Here is a 22,110-nt window from a genome sequence, read left to right on the forward strand (position 1 = left end):
GGGACACTTCCAAGGGTACTCCTCGAATAGATCTAGTTGCTGCCAATACCGAGTAAGAGTATTGAAGTATTGGGTGACAGAGAGATCACCTTGATGAAAGTCATGAAGAATGGTCTCAACAGCAATAGTTCGCTTGTATTGTTCGCACTAGAATATGTTTCACGGGCAGCATCCCAGATTTCCTTAGCCGAAGAAAATTTTCGCCAATATTAAGTGCCATCGAGTTAACAAGCCAGGCCATAACCATATTATTCTCGGATTTTCAAGTCTTGTATGACGGATTTGTCGTCATTTGTCGTCATGCATCACCAGTGAGGTAGTCATCTTTGCCTTTGCCGCATACAAACTGACCATTGGAGGTAGACCATGGGAGGTAATTCAGGCCGGTGATGAGGACATAATTACTGTTTGAATTGCTGGGCAGTGGAGACCCAGCCGCGGAGAGGTGGCTAGAAGTGACATCACTAGTGGAGGAGTCGCAGGCATGACCGTACTTAGTCATTGAGCACCACAGGAACTGGCTGTGCTCGACGCGGGAGATCGCGGGATCGTGGAGAAAGTCGACGACAGATCGTGGGATTACGGAAGATCGCAGGAGAAGCGCAGGAGATCGCGGGAGAAGCTCGATGCGGGAGACACGGGAGAAGCGCAGAAGCGGACGACGCGGAAGCGGACGCAGACGATCGCGGAAGCCGACACAGACGATCAGAGAGATGCGCGATCGGTAGGAACGACGCTCGGATGCTGACGACAAATTAGGGCAGCTCTCGGTCAAGGAGATCGCGGGAGAGAAGGGCCGTGATCAAGCCGAGCGGGAGATGTTTTCTTTGATAGCTTTGATACCATGTGATTTTTGAATAACCTTTTTCCTTATTAAATACGCAGATAATTCACCTATAAATAGACGAGTATAAGAGATAAAAAAAAGAAAGAAATCTTCCTACAATTAAGTAATTCCTATAATTATGAAATAAACATAAACACCTATAATTAAGGAAGTATCCTTTTTATACTATGACAAAATATAGCAAGTACTAAATAGAATAAAGCAAATAATAATGAGCATAATTCCACAGTTATTCATAGAAGCTTCCATGTATGTAGCTTGAATGATTACGAGTTAGAGAGACTAAGCATGAATAATAATAGGTCAAATGCATATAATGGCCAAGCCATTTTATATTAGCAAACTTTGGTTCACTATAAAAAATATACTTGATCATATTGGATTCTGGTTTTATGAAATCTATCTATATGTATGCATTTTAACTCTACACATTGAGATGAATAAAACATCATAATTATGTCATGGTTATGGCACTCCATGGTGCTCGAAGCTAGTGGGTTTTATGTGTTCTTCACGATATTAAATAAAGTCTAGGAATCTGTTTGAAAAACTTAATCAGAGGTTTAGGACTATAATCTCGTTTATAAAATCTAACAAAATTCTCAACGAACAAGCACTTTAACATATCTTTCATTGGATACTTCAATATAATGAAGATTTTTTTATTATAGTTAGATTTACTATTTTGATCTAGAGATGTAATATAAGAATGATGTTGTAATTCTAAAAAAAATATGTTAAAAAGGAAAAGATTTTTGAGTTTTGTGTAGGTCTCAACTTAGAGTTTGACCAAGCTTATGTCAAAATCTTTGGCAAAAAATATTATGCCATACTTCATGAATTTTTCTCCATTTTCAAGCTGAAGAAGGATGGTAATGTTGGAAATGCCCAATTGAAAAGATTATTTTTGTTTACGGCAAAACATTGTGGAGTATGGAATGCCATTGGACTTAACCAAGAATGAAGGGCAAATTTTTTATTAGAATGACAACATACGGTGCAACTACTGCAAGATGCATAGTCCTATCAAAGAAATGGAAGACCTCAAGTACATAGTGGATATAAAGAGAGCCAATAAAAAAGAATAAACTTGTTTTACAGAATTAGATGAGCTCAACTCAAGTGAAAATGACTAAGAAAAAAAATTAACTCTTATGAATAGACATTTATATTATGTTTTCTAGCTCAAATTTTGTAAAATTTTAATACATTTTTTTCTTGTTTTCAGCATTTCATCTAATACTCAGGTAATTGACTAGAGTTTTGTGGATTACATGGCAATCTTTTTGACCTACCAACCCTATATTAGTAAAAGAAACAAAATTGTTGATGGCTCCTAAAACATTTTTTATAAGACCCAAAACAAAAAAAAAAAAACTCATTTCTCTCTCTTTCACTCTAAAAAATGTACTACATGTCCCTAATTTTATTGTAAATGTTTTGTTTATTCATAAAATAATCAAAGGTCAAATACGTAGGTTGATATTGTTTACTAACACTATGTTTTTCAGGAACTAATTACGGGGAAGAGGATTGAGCAAGCTAGAGAAAATGATGGAGTGTTCCTATTTGAAGAAAACAATGGTCATAATAATTATTCATTTTTTTTCTTTATCTCGTTTAAATAAAAACAGTATTTGGTGTCATCTCTATAGGTTAGGACATCTATCTCTTAAAATTTTTAAATATATGTTTACTTCATTATCCAAAGATGTGAACATTAAAAATTTTATTTCAAAATTTTTTAGATTGCTGAACATGGTGGAGGATTCATTTCTTTAAGTGAATCACATATTTTATGTTAATCCACTCCTATATTTGGGGATATAAAAAAAAAATCCTGAAAAGCACTAGAGCTAAAAGAATGTAATATTTATTTTTCATTATATTAAAATGACATGGCTATATTTGATCATATAAAGTTTTGTGAGTTATATTCTTACAACCTTTGTGACCATTATAAAAAAATTATTTAAAGGCAGCAAAAAAAATTCAGCATTGCTAACTCCTAGATTTTTTTTTGTTTTCAACCAAACATTGTCTTCTATTTTAGCAAAGAAAGCATTAATCAATCCTCCATTCTCAATGCCCTCGAACAAAATAAAATGGTAAAAATAAAAAATAAAAACTTACTTGAAGTTCCCAAAGCTCTTGTATTACAAATCAAGGTCCCAAAGGATATTAAGGAGAAGCTATTATGAATTTAAAATATTTTTTATTAATATAAACTCTTTGAAGTGATTGAATTCCAATCCATTTAAACGCCTTTACTATTTTTTGGCAGAATTGATATATTTATAAAAAATTATCCTATAATCTTTTGTTGTTTGCATACACATTGATAAATAATGTCGGTGTAAACTTGATTCTTGAGCATTTAATTGTTTATAGGATATTCTTGCCCTCAATGGGTATAAAAACTATCACTTGACCTTTCAAAATTTCATATTTAATGAAAAACAAGCATTCTTTAGCCAAATTTTTCTTCATGGGGAGAACATTTATATGAAAGATTAATCTAACGTACTCGATATTTTCTCTCATAACATTTTGGCTATCAGTACATTAGAAGGATATTAAGAGTTTGATCCTAGTTGTACTACTAAACCACTTCAAAGTTATACATGAAGGATGGAGCACATCCAAGCTCTATAATAAGTTAAAGGCTCCGTTAGGGCATAGGCTAAGCTTCCTTCTTTGCCAGTAATGATTCAATTAGCCTATTGTTATGTTAAAAGGTATTAGAAAATATACTGAACACCTTCTATTCCTCAGAACTCACAATAATCATTTGATTATTTCTCTTCTCGCTTCTACACATAAAGTCTTCCTTATAAATGTTAGCACCACTAAAAATTTGCAAACCTTGTATGAGGCATTTGGAAACAAAAATTGGAAGTAATTCATTTGAGTTACCCTTCTTGATGGAAACTAATTGTAAATATATTTTTATATTAAAATATAAAGTTGATAGAAGCGTACAAAGCGATAAATTTATGTTAGTAGGCTAGTAGCTGAAGTGTAACACTCAATCCTCCATAGACTATTAGGTAACATTTTCTCTGCAATAATTAATGCAATTCTTATATGGATTTTTTGTAGCCACATTGAATGGCCTATAGAATGGTATGATGTAAAAATGTCTTTTTAAATGGTGTGATGTGGGAGAAGTTTTTTTTGGATCTTCCACTAAGATCAATAACTTCTTTTTAGAAAATCATACATGCAAACTAAGAAAAGGTGCCGTATGGGTTGAAACATAGTTTGGAAGATCACAAAAGCCCTGTGTGTGAAGGAGATCATACACTTTATAAATAACTCAATTGAAGAAAAGTGGCAATTGTTATTGTATATATTATAGGTGATGATAGTGAAGAAAAAATCACTTGAGGGAAAAAAAATGCGCTGCATAATTTGAGATCAAAGAACTTGGTAAAGTTTAAGTAATGGTGTTATGGAATTTAGATTTTAACATACCAGTAGTGATCCTTACCCCATTTGTTGAATTTAGATTTTAACATACCGGTAGTGATCCTTACTCCATTTGTTCAAGTTTCTTAGGTTGACTGTTCATCAGCTTGCATATTGTGCTTAACTTGGGTCTCTTATGATCCGCCACCTAACAAGTGGTATAAGTGTTGATTGTTCATTTAAGATCAACCAATTTATATGGTTTGCTACTCAACAAATCTTAACATCATTTTTCATGATTGAACATTAAAGGTAGTGATGATGACTCCCATCTTGACATAGTTGAGTACTCTTGGTGAACGAGTACTTGATAGTGTTGAAAGTTTCCATTATAAGGTAGTGATAACCAATGTTGTGACTTTTATGTGAGGGGAAGATTATGAGATATGTTAAGAGAGTGGAAAATAGTTCCACTGGAAATAAAATTGAGAATTTAGTTCTTGATTTGCTAATAATGAATCTTAAATCATTGTTTAAAATTTTATGTTGATGGGTTTTAGATATTACTAAAGTTGGCCCCCTAATGAGAACTATATTTTAGTCATATAATGAGAATTATATTTTAGCCTTGTAAGTTCTGGTTAGAGTTTCACTTTTTTCGTTGTTTTTTCTTGTGTTTTATATTTACTTCTTTTATTATCAGTCCCTGAAGATATTTGTTTATTATCAATCCGTTTAGTGGATGTACTTTCTCCCACATAATCCTTAGAGTTATTCATGTATTATTTGCTTTTCAATGGACTATGAGTCGTTTATAATCACTTTTAATTTTTGTTTTCTATATTTTTAACTTCAGATTTTTTTGTTCATCTTTGTTTTTGAAATAAAACATATTTGGTGGTAGTGGCATTTGCCGATGGGTCAATGGTGACGACTGACTAGGCAATGATGGTGGTGGTTTGTTCACGGAGGTCAACAATAATAATTGTTTTTTAAAAATTGCTCAAAACACAAAAAAAAGTATTTTTTTAGTGTTGTTATTAAGGATTTGATTTATTTTTAAAATCAAAGTTAAAACGAACTAAAAAATAATTTTTTTTTAAAAAAAATAATTATATAAGTGTCAAACCTGCCCTTGTTTGATGAAATGCCTCTTCTGTTTAATTATTTATGAATCTAAAAAAAGGCTGATCAAAAGTTTCCTTTTTATTGTTTTTAAAACAAAAGACATTAACAGTTAAAACACCCTAAACAAACATACTTGTCACAAATGCAAAATAAAAATGGTTCCAAGCAAATCCTTATTTTGTGAAACATCTTTTGTTTACTACAGTTGTTTTTCCTGATCTCATTTGGTTTCCCTTGTTTTCAGAAGCTCCGCAAGCTTGAGATGGAAGATAGAATTAGCACTCTGCCAAGCAGCATTATCGAACTTATACTCATGTGCCTACCAATAGCAGAAGCAGTACGTACTAGTATTCTATCCAGCAGATGGCGATATCAGTGGTGCACCACCCCCCATCTCATATTTGACAAGCAAACAATCTCATCAACTTCTAAGTATAAACTTGAGAGCGTTGTCGATCAGGTCCTCTTACTTCACACCGGTCCCATTCACAAATTCGTCTTTGATGCCTATTGTGGCATAAAAGACATTGCCCCCGTTGACAGATGGCTGGTTTTCTTATCCAGAAACTATTTGAAGGAGCTGGCCCTTAAATTCTGTGCAGGCAGCCTATACAAGTTACCTACTGTTCTTTACTCCTGTCAAGCCATAGTATCTCTGGATTTGCATGATTGTGAATTTAAGCTTCCACGTAATTTTAATGGTTTCGGTTGTCTCACCACTCTTCTCCTTGAAAATATAAGCATTTCAGAGATTGATTTTGCATCACTTATTTCCAAATGTCCGCTTCTGAGAACGTTAGTTTTTATTGATTTCTATTGCTGTTGTCATCTTAAGTTGAATGCTCCTAAGCTTCAGGAATTGGTGGTTGAGGGGGTGTTTGCTGACATTCATCTTGAAAATACACCAGATCTTGCCTCATTATCATTAGGGTTGGAGGATGAAGACGAAGAGCTTGATAACGAGGAAGAGGATTTTGAGAATGGAGATACTGACAATGAGGAAGAGTGCTATTTTAACAAGTGCTTAAGCAATATTCCCAAGATTGAGAGGCTGGAGCTTCAACAAAATTTTCTTGATGTGATTGATTTTTTACTCTTTTTTTATTCCCTCTATTCTTGGGCATATTACATGCATACAAATCCTCATGTATTTACCTATCAAACACCGAAACGTTCATATTTATATTCATACCACTCAAATCATTAGCATCACATAAAAAAGCCCACTAAAAATCGAACTTTGGTGTTGAATGTGTAAATACATGAGAATTGTATAGTATGTAAATTTCTCTTTTCTTTATTCTTTTACTTTGTAGCCATCAATTCCCTAATATATTGCCTAATAATTTTACAGTTTATGACAAGAGGGCACGCATTTGTGCGATTCCCAACCTATAGTTGCTTGAAGAAAGTGTTCTTAAGTTGCTTCAATTTTGAAGATCTGAAGCATGTCATGGCACTCCAGTCTTTGTTGCAAAATACTCCGGTGCTCAAAGAGCTCGAACTAGAGGTATGCCTGCAAAGAATTTTATATGAATTCGTGAAAACATTTAAGGCCCTTTATTTTAAGAATAACTACAGTAGTGTGCCATATTGAGTTTATTATCCAGCGACTAATATGAACTTAGCTGGATGGTAGGGGTGTTAGCGAGCAGATCTTGAGGAAGTCAAGTATTTGTGTTTTAGCAAATGAAACAGAAGTTATTGTTTGTATTTTGTCTCATTCACTTTTCAAGATATTTATGAGCTATTTATGAATATGAAATCTAGTTGAAAATTCTGTATTGATTGTCGAGAATCATGTCCGCGCACGTTTATATCTATTGATTATCTCTATGCTTATATATATATAAGATTAATATAGCATAGTCTAGAGTTAATATCACCTGGAACATGATAAAAAATGGCCATGGCCATATTGATTTCTACTTGCTAAGCAGATAAGCCTGATATATAAGCCAAAATTACATGAGTAGCGCTTGAACTTCTTCTCCTTTTGGGATAATTACAAGCATATTAGTTGATATTTTGCTATTTACAAGATCAACACTCATATCATTTCTTTGAACTTCTAAACCGGTGCATTTACGCTTGCCACGATCAAATCATTTATACTTCGATAAAAATGAAAAATAAGGGTTTGGATTGTTTTATGAACTTTGGCATTTGAGTATAAATTTGAATTACTGCAGGGTGCTAGTTTTGTAAATAGCAAAATCTTGAGTGGTATGTACATCCAAATTTAAGTGTGTAATTTTGTTTTGCAGGCTGACTCAGACGAGTCTATAGCCACCATACCTACCTCGAGCTTTTTCGATAGGAAGGAAAGCCGTAGTTTTAAATTAGACGAGCTTCGAATTGTGAGGCTAACTGAGCTTGTGGGCGTCCGCACTGAAGTGGAGTTCATAGAGTTTATACTTTCAACTGCATCTAGACTCGAGTCGCTAATTATAAAGCTAGATCGTGAAGCGCCCGAGGAAGTCAAGCTTTACAAAGAGATCATGCGGTTCCGAAGGTCTTCCACCAGAGCCGAAATTGTAATCTTGGATTGAGGAGAATTCTCCCTTTTTTTTTATGTACAGGAAGTATGAACTCTTTGGATGCAGCTGGTAAAATGAAGTTAATATGTGTTTCTTGTGATTCGTTTCATTTTTTTGGGAGATTTGTTCATATATAAGTGAAAATGTTTTCATTTATAAATTAATATGGGGCATTTAGTTACATACTACCCAATTCCTATGTAAAATTTTACTTGTTATATTTATTTATTCCAAAATTTTTACATCACATCAAAATTATCACAATCTTAACTTTTTAAAAGGCTGATATATCTGTTCATGCATGGGTGAGGAGGCATGTATGTGAAAGTTGGAAGTGTAGGTGGTAGGAATGTAAGCGCATAGGAATTGAGTGGTATGTATATAAATCTTACGATTAATATTTATATCTTTAAAATGAATAATCAAACTTATATTTGTGTTTGTGCTATTATAGAATTTTTAATGAAAGAAAATACGGTTGGGCGAGCAAGAGCAAAATAGGGGTTATTATTATTATTATCATTATTGTTTTTCACTGTTTCGGCTACCTGACTTTTGATGAAATTTTGCTACTAATCTGGGTGCTAAACTAGTGACGTATTTGAGCAGAATAAATCCTGTTGATGCAAATATAATTATTTAATTTATTTTTTTTTTCCAAAAAAATTGATTTTGGCTTATTTTTATGACTCTGTTAGTTAATTGTGGATACAAAATTTTGATAGAAATTGCTTCGATAATTTAGTTCTAATCAATATTGCCTCCCTTAATAGGCTTAATATTTCAAAATTTTACATTGTTACAATTGTCTCTGTAATATGAAAGTTTCAAGCAAAAAAGTTGATTAAAAACTTTCTAAAATTTGTTAGAAACTATCTTCATCGTTATTTGTGTAATATGAATCACCAATTTCAAGGAATTTGGAAATTTTTTTATATGATAGTGTTTAAAGTTAATTGATTTTTTGAATTTAAAAGGATCAAGAGGTTTTAAAACTTGTATTTTAATTCCAAGCATCCTAAATGGATTAATTTTTCAAAACATTTTATCAGCATTTAAGTGTTTTAATAGTAAAAATATTACATTTTGAGTCTGGATTCAAGCTACGTTTGGATAATAATTGAGATATACTTGAAGGAGACAAGTAGGAAAGCGAAGACTGAAAAGACAAGTAGGAAAGAGAAGACTGAAAAAAAAAGTGACCTTTGATGGATCCTAGAATTTATCCAGATTCTGAATGTAATATTTGTTACCTTAATGACATTGGTTTTGTTGGATTTCTCTCGTAGAGACTTACTTAGTTGTAAACATATCAAATTTTAATATTTTTTGACTTTTAATTAATATAACAAAAACTTCAAAAATATTTCAAATATCAAATCTGGGACAATCTCAACTCGAATTGGATCACTTTTGTTAGTCTTTGAAAGTCGATCCGTGCTTTTAAGCGGCGAACAAATCGGAGCTAGGGCAAATCGAGCGAAATCGAGCCAGTTCGAAGCAACGACGAAGATGAATACGAGAGGACGAAGATGAATTTTCTTGAAGTTCTGACTTCTTAAGGGGAGCCAATCATCATACATGGTAAGAATCAAACTAAGTTAATCAAAGAAGAACTCCATGGTTTACAATCTCATATGTTTAGATGAAAGGATTTATTTAAACTGGTCTTAGATAATGTTTACATTATTGAAGGAAAAAGATAGAGTATACATTCTTGAAGGAAAAAAGAAAACTTAGACCTTATTGATCCTCCAATATATCCTATGGACCTAGAGTTTACACTTTGAAATTAATACAACTTCAAAATTTTGCCATGTTTATGTAAAACTATGGTGCTAGATAGTGGATCTTATGAGTTCTTCGTGATAGTAAATGAAGTTTAGGAATCTATTAGGCAAACATATTCAGAGATTCAGGAATCTACCCTCTTCTATAAAATCTAGCAAAACTCTCAACCACCGAGCAAGGTGACTATCTTTCATTGGATACTTCAATATAATGAAAATTTTCAATTATATTTAGATTGCTATTTAGATCTAGAGATGGAATAGAGTGATGATGCTGCAACTCTAAAACAATATGTTGAAAAGGAAATGATTTTTTAGTTCTGTGTATGTCTCAACATTGACCAACCTTGTACCCAAATGTTTGGCAAAATAAAATTATGCCATCACTTAATGAAGTCTTCTCCATTTTACAAGTTGAAGAAGGATAGTAATGCTGGAAACTCTCAACTGAGAAGGATTAGTTATGTCTATCACAAAACACAAAGTGGAGGATTGATCGCCATTGGACATAGCAAGAATGAAGGGCAACTTTTTTATTAGAAAGACATCCTATTGTGCAACTACTGCAAGACGCAAATGTACATATCAAAGAAAAGTTGCTGGAAATTTCATGCAAGGTCTGCATTCTGTGGTGGATAAAAAGAGCCAATAAAAAATAATAAATTTATTTAATGGAATTAGAAGGGCTCAACTAAAATAAAAATGACTGTGAAAATAATTTAAACTCTTTTGAAAAGACATGTATGTTTCAAATTGGTAAAACTTCAATAATTTTATTTTTTTTGTGTTTCAAATAGTTCCTCTAATACTCAGATAATTCACTCGAGTGTCATAAACCGCATAACAACCTCTTATAACCTACCAACTCTATCTTAGTAGTAAAAAAAATTAAATTATTGATTTTACTGTAAGACAGAAAATATATCATTTCTTTGTCATTCACTCGACAATGTATTGCATGTCCCAGACTTTATTGTAAATCTTTTCTTATTCATAAATAAATCAAAAGTAAATATGTAAGTTGATATTTTTGGCTAATCATTGTGCTTTTCAAGAACTAATTAAGGCATAATATAATCTTTCTACCTCTACAAATAACGATATTAATTAAATTATCCTATATTGAAAGTTATTAGAAAATATATTGAACACCTTCTTTACTAACAGCTCTTACTTATCATTTAAATATTTCTCTCCTGCACATCAAGCCTTTCTCATAAATGTTAACACTATTAAAAAAGTTACAAACCTTATATGAGGCATTTGGAAACAAGAATCTGGAGGAAGTCATATGAGAAGCGACGAATGCCTTTGGTGGAAATAATCGAACTTTGGAGATGATTGGGTTACCCTTCTTAATGGGAAAAAAGTTGTAGTTTGAAAATATATTTTTATATTAAAATATTATACTGATTGAAGCTTAAGAACTTATAAAGACAGGCTAATAGTTAAAGCATGTACTCAATCCTATTGGATAGACTATTAGGAAACATTTACTGTAATTTTCAAAATGAATATAATTCATATATAATTTTTTTTTTTGAAAGGTCCATAGAATAATATGATGTAAAAGTGCCTATTTGAAATGGTTCAATAAGTTCTTTCTAGAAAATTAGGCATGCAAAGTAAAAAAAATGCATCATATGGGTTGAAACATGGTTTGAAAAATCACAAAAGCCTTGTGTGGAATGGGATGTAGACAAAATCAAGGAGATCATACACTCTTTATAAATAACTCAATTGAAGATAAAGTGATAATTATTATTGTATATATTTCAGGCGATGATAGTGAAGAACAAGAACCTCTTGGGATAAGAAAAGAACCGCATAATTTCATATCAAAGTACTTAATAAACTTAAATAATAGTGTTATTGAATTTAGATCTTAATATATTAGTTATGACCCACACCCCATTTGTTTAGACATTTTAGATTAATGAGTCTATCAACTTGCATATTGTGCTCAGCTTGGGCCTTCTATTAAGAGCTAATCGCACTTCTAAAATCAACTATTTCATATGATTTGCTACTCTTATAAGCCTTAACATCATTTGTCATGGTCGAATAATATTTAAGAGGTGACGACTACCACATAAGCTTGACATAGTTGAGTACTCTTGGTGAATGACTAGTTGATGATGTTGAAAAGTCTCCATTGGAGGGCGAGTGATGAACAATATTGAGACTTTCATATAAGGGGGAGATTATGAGATATTTTAAGAGAGTGGAAAATAGTTTCATATTGGGAATGAAAATGTCATATGAGTTCTTGATTTGCTAATTATGAATCTTAAATCGTTGTTTAAGCTTTATGTTGTTCGGTTTTAGATATCACTCAACTTGGTACCTAATGATCCACTTCTCTAGCTAATCATTTTGTCGTATAATCTGAATTATATTTTATCCTTGGAAGTACTTGATTGTGTTCCACTTTTTTTCATGTTTTTCTCATGTGTTTTAGATTCACTTTTTATATGATCAATTTCTTAATGATATTTATCTTTGCTAGAGTTACTTGTGATGGAGCATTTAGCGGAAATGCTTTTCCCCACATAATCCTTGGATTTTGATAGTTTGTCCATATTTTTTCTTACCACAGAATAGACTTAGGGTGGTTTAGGATCACTTTTAGTTTATTATTATTATTATTATTAGTATTATCATTATTATTATTATTATTACTTTGTTTTGTTTATACTTGTATTTGAAATAAAACATATTTGCTATTTTAAAATATATTTTTGTTTATTATGTGATGGTAGTGGCAGACGGCTGACTAAATAATGGTGTTTTGGCAGTTGTCTTTAGTGGCCAGTGATAATAGTTATTTTTGCAATTGCTCAAAATATAAAAAATATTTTTTGAGCGTTTCTAATAATAATTTGATTTATTTTTAAAATCAAAGTTAAAAGCAGTTAAAACATACTAAATAAAAATGGCTTAAAAAATAATAATAACAAAAGTGGCTCCTTACTTGCCCTTGTTTTGAGAAATTTTTCATTTTTTACAGTTTTCTAAATTTAAAAAATATGCAAATTAAAAGGTTTTTTTAATTTAATTTGATTTACTTTTCAAACCAAAAGATAAAAATGGTTTAGACACTAAATAAACATATTTTTCACAAATAACAAATAAGCGGTTCCAAACAAGTTCTTATTTTATGAATTACATATTCTGTCTAAAATTTCATGAATCTCAAAAAATATTATTCACGGTTGGTTTTTCTGGTCTCAATTGGTTTTCCTCGTTTTCAGAATTGCCACAAGCTTGCAACAGATGATAGAATTAGCACTCTGCCAAGCAACATCATTGACCTTATACTCATGTGCTTACCAATAGCAGAGGCAGTACGTACTAGCATTCTATCTACCAGGTGGCGATATCAGTGGTGTACCATCCCCCATCTCATATTCAACAAGCGAACTTTCTCATCAACTTCAAAGTATAAACTCGAGAGCATTGTCGATCACGTCCTCTTACTTCATATTGGCCTCATTCATCGGTTTGTCTTTGATGGCTTTAATGGCATAGAGACATTGCCTTTGTGGACAGATGGCTGATTTTCTTGTCCAGAAAATATGTAAAGGAGCTGTCTCTTAAATTTTGGTCAGTCCACCAGTACAAGTTACCTCTTGCTTTTTACTTCTGTCATGCTATAGTATCGCTGGACTTGAGTGATTGTAAATTTAAGGTTCCCCATGGTTTTAATGGTTTTAATTGCCTCACCACTCTTCTCCTTGAAAATATAAGCATTTTGCCGGTCGATTTCGCTTCACTTGTTTCCAAATGTCCACTTCTGAGAAAGTTAGTCTTTATTGGTTGCTATCGTCATTTTCATCTGAAAGTGAATGCTCCTATGCTTCAAGAATTGGTGGTTGAGGGAGTTTTTGCTGATATCCATCTTGAACATACACCAGATCTTGTTTCCTTATCATTAAGGTTGAAGAATGATGATGGAGGTTTTGATAGTGATAGTGAGGATGAGGATATGTACTGTTTTACAAGCTGCCTAAGCAATATTCCAAAGATAGAGAGGCTGGAGCTGCAACAAAATTCTCTTAATGTGACTGATTTGACTCTCTCTCTCTGTTTTTTTTTTTGCTCTTTTGGGCATTTTCATACATACCACACAATTATCATGTATTTACCTATCAAACACCTAAACATTCATATTTACATTCATATCACTCAAATCCTTAACTTCACATAAAAGAAACCACTATCATTATTCTTTTAAAAGTGAATTACACCTTTTCATGCAGAGATATATAACACCAAGGTGTTATATATGTAAATATCAAAATTTGGGTGTTAGATATGTAAATACATGAGAATGTATGGTATGCATGTAAGTTTCCCTTATCTTTATTCTTTTTTAGTTTGCAGCTATCTTCAATCTCTAATATGTTACGTAATACTTTCTTTTGGCAGCTTGTGACAAGATGGGATGCATTTGTGCAATTCCCAACTTATAGTTGCTTGAAGGAAGTATTATTAAGTCAGTTCAAATTTGTGGATCCGAAGCATGTCATGGCACTTGATTCTTTGTTGCAAAATGCCCCTGTGCTCAAGAAGCTTGAACTAGAGGTATGGCCGTTAAAAAGTTTTATATGAATTTGTGAAAATGTTTTAGGTTGTGTTGAATAAGATTTATGCTTAAAATGCCCTTTATTTTATGAATAATTACATTAGTGTGCCATTGAGTCTTTCAGCTTGCAACTAATTTGAACTTAGTAGGGAGTAAGTGTGCTAGCAAGCTGATCTTGAAGTATCTGTGTTAAAACCCTTCTGGGCCCAGTAAAGGCAAGGCCCAACTTGAAAATTATAGCAGGAGGGATACATCAGGAAGAGAGGCAGCAAACAATAATGAAGCAAAATATAACAATAGAAATCAATTCGAATAATTTCCAGTCATAAAAACTGCTAATAGAAGCCGCAGGACCGGATTTCAAATTTAATTAGTTTCCATTCCAAATTTAATTAGTTTCCATAGGTGCAAGACTGCTCAATCAGGAAATGAATCGGCCTCCACAATACCCAAAAATTCTCTCACTTAGAGATTTGAATACTGATTGCACCACCCATTGACTGCGTCATCCTTTCCTTCAACGTGATATCCTCCACCTCTACAACTCAAAACCTCTGTTTTTATGTTAGAAGACCAACTGAAGTCTAGCACAACTTCAGCTTATATTTTTTCTTGGTTAGCTCCCAATTGCTCGAATTTTCATCTTGCAAGATTTTTTCATAGTTTTGTGGTTCTTTCCCATCTGTTAATAGAATGTAGTTTAAGGTTGGTGGGAAACACGGTGAAGAATGTTTGTTCTTGACTGACCTGCGAACTGTAGCTGTAGGGTTTGATGGCTCTGAAGCTGACTGCGGAACAATAGGAATGGGTGTCCTGAACTCACTCTCCTCATCACTTCCATCACTGACCCGTATCGTGCCCTCTGGTAGATCATTAAACCGTACGAGCTCGGATTTCTGAGGAACTGCTTTATAAATTATACCAGTCTTGTCCTTGTACATGATATTCTCATTAAAAATCACGTGTTGCTTTTTATGATCTTCCGATTCTGATAATCACAGAAACGATAGCCAAATGCTTCGTCTCCATAGCTAATGAAATAATATTTCTTTGACTTAGCCTCAAGCTTTCTACGAGCATCATGATTAATAATCACATAAGAAAGACATCCAAATGTTTTAAGGTGAGAAAATTTGACATCTTTTCCACTCCAGCCCTTAGGTAATTCATAGTTAATGAAACAGATGACCGTCTGTTGATCAAGTAAATGGCAGTGCTGACCGCATCCAGAAAGTTGGTAGTCCGACATGCAATCTCATGCTTCTAGCCCGCTCATTTATGATCCTATTCATACGTTTTACAACTCAATTTTGTTGTGGTGTCCCTGGAATGGTCTTATCCATTCTAATACCATAAGCCGCACAATACTCCTTGAACCCACCAATGTACTCACCACCATCGTCAGACCTCAAACATTTTAGTTTTAAGCATGACTCTGTCTCAACTATGACCTTCAAAGTCTTAAAAACATCAAATACATCAGATTTATGCTTCAAGAAATAAACTCGTACCTTTCTGCTGCGGTCGTCGATGAATGTGACATAGTAACGAAAGCCTCCACGAGATGCAACTGGAGGAGGTCCCCACACATCTGTGTACAAGATCTAGTTTTTCTGTTTTTGGTGCCGCCATTTTTCAAGAAACCAATCTTCTGCTTCCCCGTGATGCAACTCTCACACATGCTGAGATCAACTGACTTCAGCTTTGGTAGCTTGCCTCTGGATTGAATTTCTTTTATGCCCCTCCGACTCATGTGACCAAGCCTATAATGCCACAAATCTGTGGTGCTCTCTGCAATTGTAGTAGCAACAGTGTGCAGTAAACCTGTAGTCATATATAGTGTGTCAGTTTTCTTATTCCGAGCCAGTACTAATAGTCCTTTAGTAATCTTCCACGTGCTATATGAGAACACTAATTAATGACAACCCTCTTGTTTTTCTTCAACTCAGGAATGTGTCTGATCCTTTGTAAAGTTCATTTGTTCTTGTTAGGGAGTGCAATATCAAAGTCTCTCATCTCCACCACGTCCAGAGCTTTTCCATCAGCCATATATACCTTTTCAAAGTCACCTGCAACATAGTTTCTCATTAACTACCTGTGGGAAGAAGCATGGAAAGAATCCCCTGAATTCAGTATCCAGTTATCAAGAAAACTGTGAACTGCTAGCAATAGTGAATCCTGTACTTTTTCAGTTACAACATTAGCGCTATCATTCTCCTTCTTCTTCGAATTTTGTAGTTCATTTTTATGTGATCAGCCTTGGCACAATTTCAACAGGTTGTCTGCTGAACAGAATTTGATTTTAATCTTTCTTTATTTGAGTTACTGTCTTGTTGATCTCCCTCTTGAATCAACATTCAGTGTTGAACTTGAGCATGATATCTCGCTAAAATATTTCCTGTGCACCTCCTCTGTCAAGATCAAATCACAAACATCATCATATTTCAATTTAGATTTATCTACATAATTGCTAACTGTCATCCTCACGGTTTCCCAGTTATTTGACAATAAAGTCAACAATATTAGCGCGTGTATCTCATCGTCAAAATCAATTTCAACAGATGACAATTGATTTGTGATGATATTGAAATCATTCAGATGTTGAGCAACAACTACCTTCCGTTATCTTCAAGTTAAATAAATTTTTCATCAAATGCATCTTGTTATTTGTTGATGGCTTTTCATACATACCTGATAAAGCCGTCATGAGATCTGTATTAATCGTCTTTTTAATTACTTTATGTGCTATGAATCTCGACAGAATTAATCGAATAACCCCAAAATTTATCGATCCAACAAATTTCATTCAGTCTCGTTCATCTTTTCCGGTCGCTTCCCCAACAACGGAAGATGAAGTTTCTTCTCATAGTGATAGTCCTCTATCTGCATCTTCTAATAAACAAAATTTACGTCATCAAATTTCTCGATCCATGATACCTTCACTTCGTCTCCGACTATCGTTTTTCCTTAGATCCGAACTACGACTCTGATACCAATTGTTTTGAAAAAACAACAGCAATAAAACCAAAAATGGAACGAGAAATTTGCACAGAAATAACAGACATATAAATTTATGTGGTTCGACAAATTACTTACGTCCCCGAAGTTGTATAGGATTTTATTTATTTGAGGAATTATACCGTCGATCGTCTTGACGTTTACAAAAAAAAACTCTCCCCTCTCTCTCTACATGTGAGCTACAACAGAATAGAACAAGGAACAATAAACCTTTATCTCCTTCCTTCTCGGATAAGCAGAACTGAAGAAGTCCCTGCTGCTTCTTTCACTTGTACGACCCGCCGAAAAGAAAAAAACCAAAAAAGGGGAGCAGGAGGCGGTACCTCTTCTTTCCAGCCAGAAGCGTTCAAATAAAACCCTTCTAGGCCCATTAAAGGCAAGACCTAACTTGGAAATTAGAGCAGAACCAATCAGGAAGTGAACCAAGCTCCACAATACCTAACATCTCTCTCTCTCTCTCTCTCTCTCTATATATATATATATATATGTATATATATAAAATCATAATTTAGAGTTTATATCATTTAGAACAGGATAAAAAATGGCCATGGCGATATTTGTGTTCTTCCTGTTAAGCAGATAAGCTTGTTGTATGAGCGATAATTACAGGAATGAATAATTACATGCATAACACTCAAAACTTTACTATTTACAAAACTTGCACCCAAGTCAATTTTGTCGAATCACTAAATCGGCGCATTTTTGCATGCTAGATCAAACCTTTGGAAGTTCGATAAAATTGAAAAATATGAGTTTTTGGATATTATTATGAAATTTGACATTGGAGTGAAAATCTATGGTGCTCTCTGCAATTGTAGTAGCAACAATGTGCAGTAAACCTATAGTCATATATAGTGTGTCAGTTTTCTTATTCCGAGCCAGTACTAATAGTCCTTTAGTAATCTTCCACGTGCTATATGAGAACACTAATTAATGACAACCCTCTTGTTTTTCTTCAACTCAGGAATGTGTCTGATCCTTTGTAAAGTTCATTTGTTCTTTTTAGGGAGTGCAATATCAAAGTCTCTCATCCCCACCACGTTCAGAGTTTTTCCATCAGCCAGATATACCTTTCTAACTTCACCTGCAACATAGTTTCTCATTAACTACCTGTGGGAAGATGCATGGAAAGAAGCCCCTGAATCCAGTATCCAGTTATCAAGAAAACTGTGAACTGCTAGCAATAGTGAATCCTGTACTTTTTCAGTTACAACATTAGCGCTATCATTCTCCTTCTTCGAATTTTGTAGTTCTTTTTTATGTGATCAGTCTTGCCACAATTCTAACAGGTTGTCTGTTGAACAGAATTTGATTTTAATCTTTCTTTATTTGAGTTACTGTCCTGTTGATCTCCCTCTTGAATCAACATTCAGTGTTGAACTTGAGCCTGATATCTCGCTAAAATATTTCCTGTGCACCTCCTCTGTCAAGATCAAATCACAAACATCATCATATTTCAATTTAGATTTATCTACAGAATTGCTAACTGTTATCCTCACGGTTTCCCAGTTATTTGACAATAAAACCAACAATATCAGCACGTATATCTCATCATCAAAATCAATTTCAACAGATGACAATTGATTTGTGATGATATTGAAATCATTCAGATGTTGAGCAACAACCACCTTCCGTTATCTTCAAGCTGAATAACTTTTTCATCAAATGCATCTTGTTATTTGCTGATGACTTTTCATACATACCTGATAAAGCTGTCATGAGATCTGCATTAGTCATCTTTTTAATTACTTTATGTGCAATGAATCTCGATAGAGTTAATCGAATAACCCTAAAATTTATCGATCTAACAAATTCCATTCAGTCTCGTCCATCTTTTCCGATCGCTTCCCCAACAACGGAAGATGAAGTTTCTTCTCATAGTGATAGTCCTCTATCTGCATCTTCTAATAAACAAAATTTACGTCATCAAATTTCTCGATCCATGATACCTTCACTTCGTCTCCGACTATCGTTTTTCCTTAGATCCGAACTACGACTCTGATACCAATTGTTTTGAAAAAACAACAGCAATAAAACCAAAAATGGAACGAGAAATTTGCACAAAAATAACAGGCATATAAATTTATGTGGTTCGATAAATTACCTACGTCCCCGAAGTTGTATAGGATTTTATTTGTTTGATGAATTACACCGTCGATCGTCTTGACGTTTACAAAAAAAAGCTCATTCTCCCCTCTCTCTCTCTCTCTCTCTCTCTCTCTCTCTCTCTCTCTCTCTCTCTCTCTCTCTCTCTCTCTCTCTCTCTCTCTCTCTCTCTCTCTCTCCCTCTCTCTCTCTACATGTGAGCTACATCAGAATAGAACAAGGAACAATAAACCTTTATCTCCTTCCTTCTCGGATAAGCAGAACTGAAGAAGTCTCTGCTGCTTCTTTCTCTTGTACGACCCCGCCGAAAAGAAAGAAACCAAAAAAAGGGAGCAGGAGGCGGTACTTCTTCTTTCCAGCCAGAAGCGTTCAAATAAAACCCTTCTAGGCCCATTAAAGGCAAGGCCTAACTTGGAAACTAGAGCAGAAGGCAAGACTGACCAATCAGGAAGTGAACCGAGCTCCACAATACCTAACATCTCTCTCTCTCTCTCTTTATATATATGTATATATGTAAAATCATAATTTAGAGTTTATATCATTTAGAACAGGATAAAAAATGGCCATGGCGATGTTTGTGTTCTTCCTGTTAAGCAGATAAGCTTGTTGTATGAGCCATAATTACAGGAATGGCTAATTACATGCATAGCACTCGAAACTTAGCTATTTACAAAACTAGCACCCAAGTCAATTTTGTCGAAACACTAAATCAGCGCATTTATGCATGCTAGATCAAACTTTGGAAGTTCGATAAAATTGAAAAATATGAGTTTTTGGATATTATTATGAAATTTGACATTGGAGTGAAAATTTGAGAAACGGATGAAATAGCAAAGTTTAAAATGCTAATTATGTAATTGCCTTTTTTTTGAACATTTCAGGCCAGAAGTACATCTTAATTTAAGTGTCCAAATTTTATTTTTTATTTTCTTAATCCGCAGGCTGAATCAGATGTGCGCAATACTACCGCACCCCTCTCAAGCTTTTTTGATAGAAAGAAAAACCCTAATTTTAATTGTGATGGGCTTCGGATTGTGAGGCTAAGTGGGTTTATGGGCATTCTCTATGAAGTGGAGTTCATACAGTTTATACTTTTTAGTGCGTCGAAGCTTGAGTCGCTGATTATAAAGCTAGAACTTGAAGCTCTGGAGAAAGTCAAACTTTTCAAAAAGATCTTGGGGTTCCGTAGGTCTTCCGCCCGGGCCGAGATCATAATATTAGATTGAGGAGGCTTCTTTTTGTTTTTTGTGTATAGGAAGTCTGAACACTTGATGGCTCTTCTTATGCATCTAGTAGAATGAAGTTGGTGCGTCTCTTGTTTTTTTTTTTTTGTTTTTTTTTTTTGTTTTTGGGAGATTTGTTCACATATAAGTGGAAATATTTTCATTTATAATGTCATCGACTACTGCTGGCCGCGTCTGGTCACCATTGTCAGTGGCCCTTGTTTGCTAATGACATGTGCTAAATACGGTAGTAATGTATAATGCTGTATAAAAGGTTTCATGATAAATTTTGGCCTCCGCAGCTGTAGATCATCGCCCATCAGCCGACTTCGACCTCAGACCACTCCTACTAACCACCGACTTTAACCCTCACTTGCTAATGCTTTATATGAAATACAATTGTAACACAATGCTCTCTTGAAGATCTAAAAATAACTTTCCATGGCCATTACATATGTTTGTCATATTCAGAACACGAGGACTTCTATGGAATGCCTAAATCTATCAGTTGTAAGAAAATATTGTATATTAATATTTAGTTACTTACAGTGGATTATTTTGATTGAGTTAGACCGTGATTTTTTTAAAGGGTTTTTCCACATAAAAAGTCATAATTCCTTTTCCTTTTTTTTTTATTATTTGTGTGTGTTGAATCTTCATGCAATAATAAAATATTAAATTTGCAAATACAAAAAATTAAATGGCATGTATGTAAAAGCACCTTTATTATTTCTTGGTTATTCCGAACAATTGCTATTGTCCTAAAGGTGAACAAAGCTAACCTTGACTGATTAACGCTCACCTGGATGCTTAAACCTCTTGACAGATGATAGGTTGAGTCGTTATTATATCTGACATAAATGTATTCCCCGTTTTGATTCATTTCTAGCAAATAACATTAGAGCTAAAGATTCAGTTAAGACTGAATGACAATTTTATGATTTATATAACTGAACATTCATATTTACATGCATATCACTCAAAAACTTTTAACATCCAACTCTTTAAGAGTGAAATACAAGAGGATTATGCTTATTGAGATCTTTAATACTAATACAAAACTTTCTACGGCACAACTAAGTTGATTCATATTATCCAAATACAAAGCAAAAAACCAACTAGGGGTGTAAACGAGACGAACACGAGCAAACTCAGAAATTGTGTTTGTGTTTGGCTCATTAGCTTAGCGAGCCGAACACTTGAGCTGTTCATAAACAAAAAGTCGTTTTGACAACCTTAATCACGTAATTATAAAATGTTAAGGATTGAGGCAAGATTTAAAAATTATTGTTTAAATTAAAACCTCATTTGAATCTAATTTAATAATTTTTATTCTATTATTTTAATTAATATTTTTAATTAATTCTAAATCTTTGCAGTCTTGTAGTCAATTAAACTTTTTAAAAATATTACTCATCAAAGATATATATATATAATTAATTAGTAGTATTTCGAGCCG

General features: G+C 33.6%; 1 protein-coding gene across 1 annotated transcript in view; it reads left to right on the forward strand.

Moving 5' to 3' along the window:
* LOC110028609 overlaps positions 1-20,916 on the forward strand; it is a 37,697-nt gene extending 16,781 nt beyond the window's left edge. The window contains exons 2-8 of the mRNA XM_020730525.1: positions 5,631-6,464; positions 6,741-6,896; positions 7,654-7,935; positions 12,971-13,218; positions 13,269-13,779; positions 14,148-14,303; positions 20,370-20,916. Of these exons, the coding sequence (XP_020586184.1) occupies positions 5,631-6,464; positions 6,741-6,896; positions 7,654-7,935; positions 12,971-13,218; positions 13,269-13,779; positions 14,148-14,303; positions 20,370-20,654 (2,472 nt within the window). The 3' untranslated portion in view covers positions 20,655-20,916. The remainder of the gene's footprint in view (positions 1-5,630; positions 6,465-6,740; positions 6,897-7,653; positions 7,936-12,970; positions 13,219-13,268; positions 13,780-14,147; positions 14,304-20,369) is intronic.
* Positions 20,917-22,110: the final 1,194 nt, after the last annotated feature.

The sequence above is a fragment of the Phalaenopsis equestris genome, unplaced genomic scaffold (genome assembly GCF_001263595.1).
Source record: "Phalaenopsis equestris unplaced genomic scaffold, ASM126359v1 Scaffold000517, whole genome shotgun sequence".
In the NCBI taxonomy this organism is placed as follows: Eukaryota; Viridiplantae; Streptophyta; class Magnoliopsida; order Asparagales; family Orchidaceae; genus Phalaenopsis; species Phalaenopsis equestris.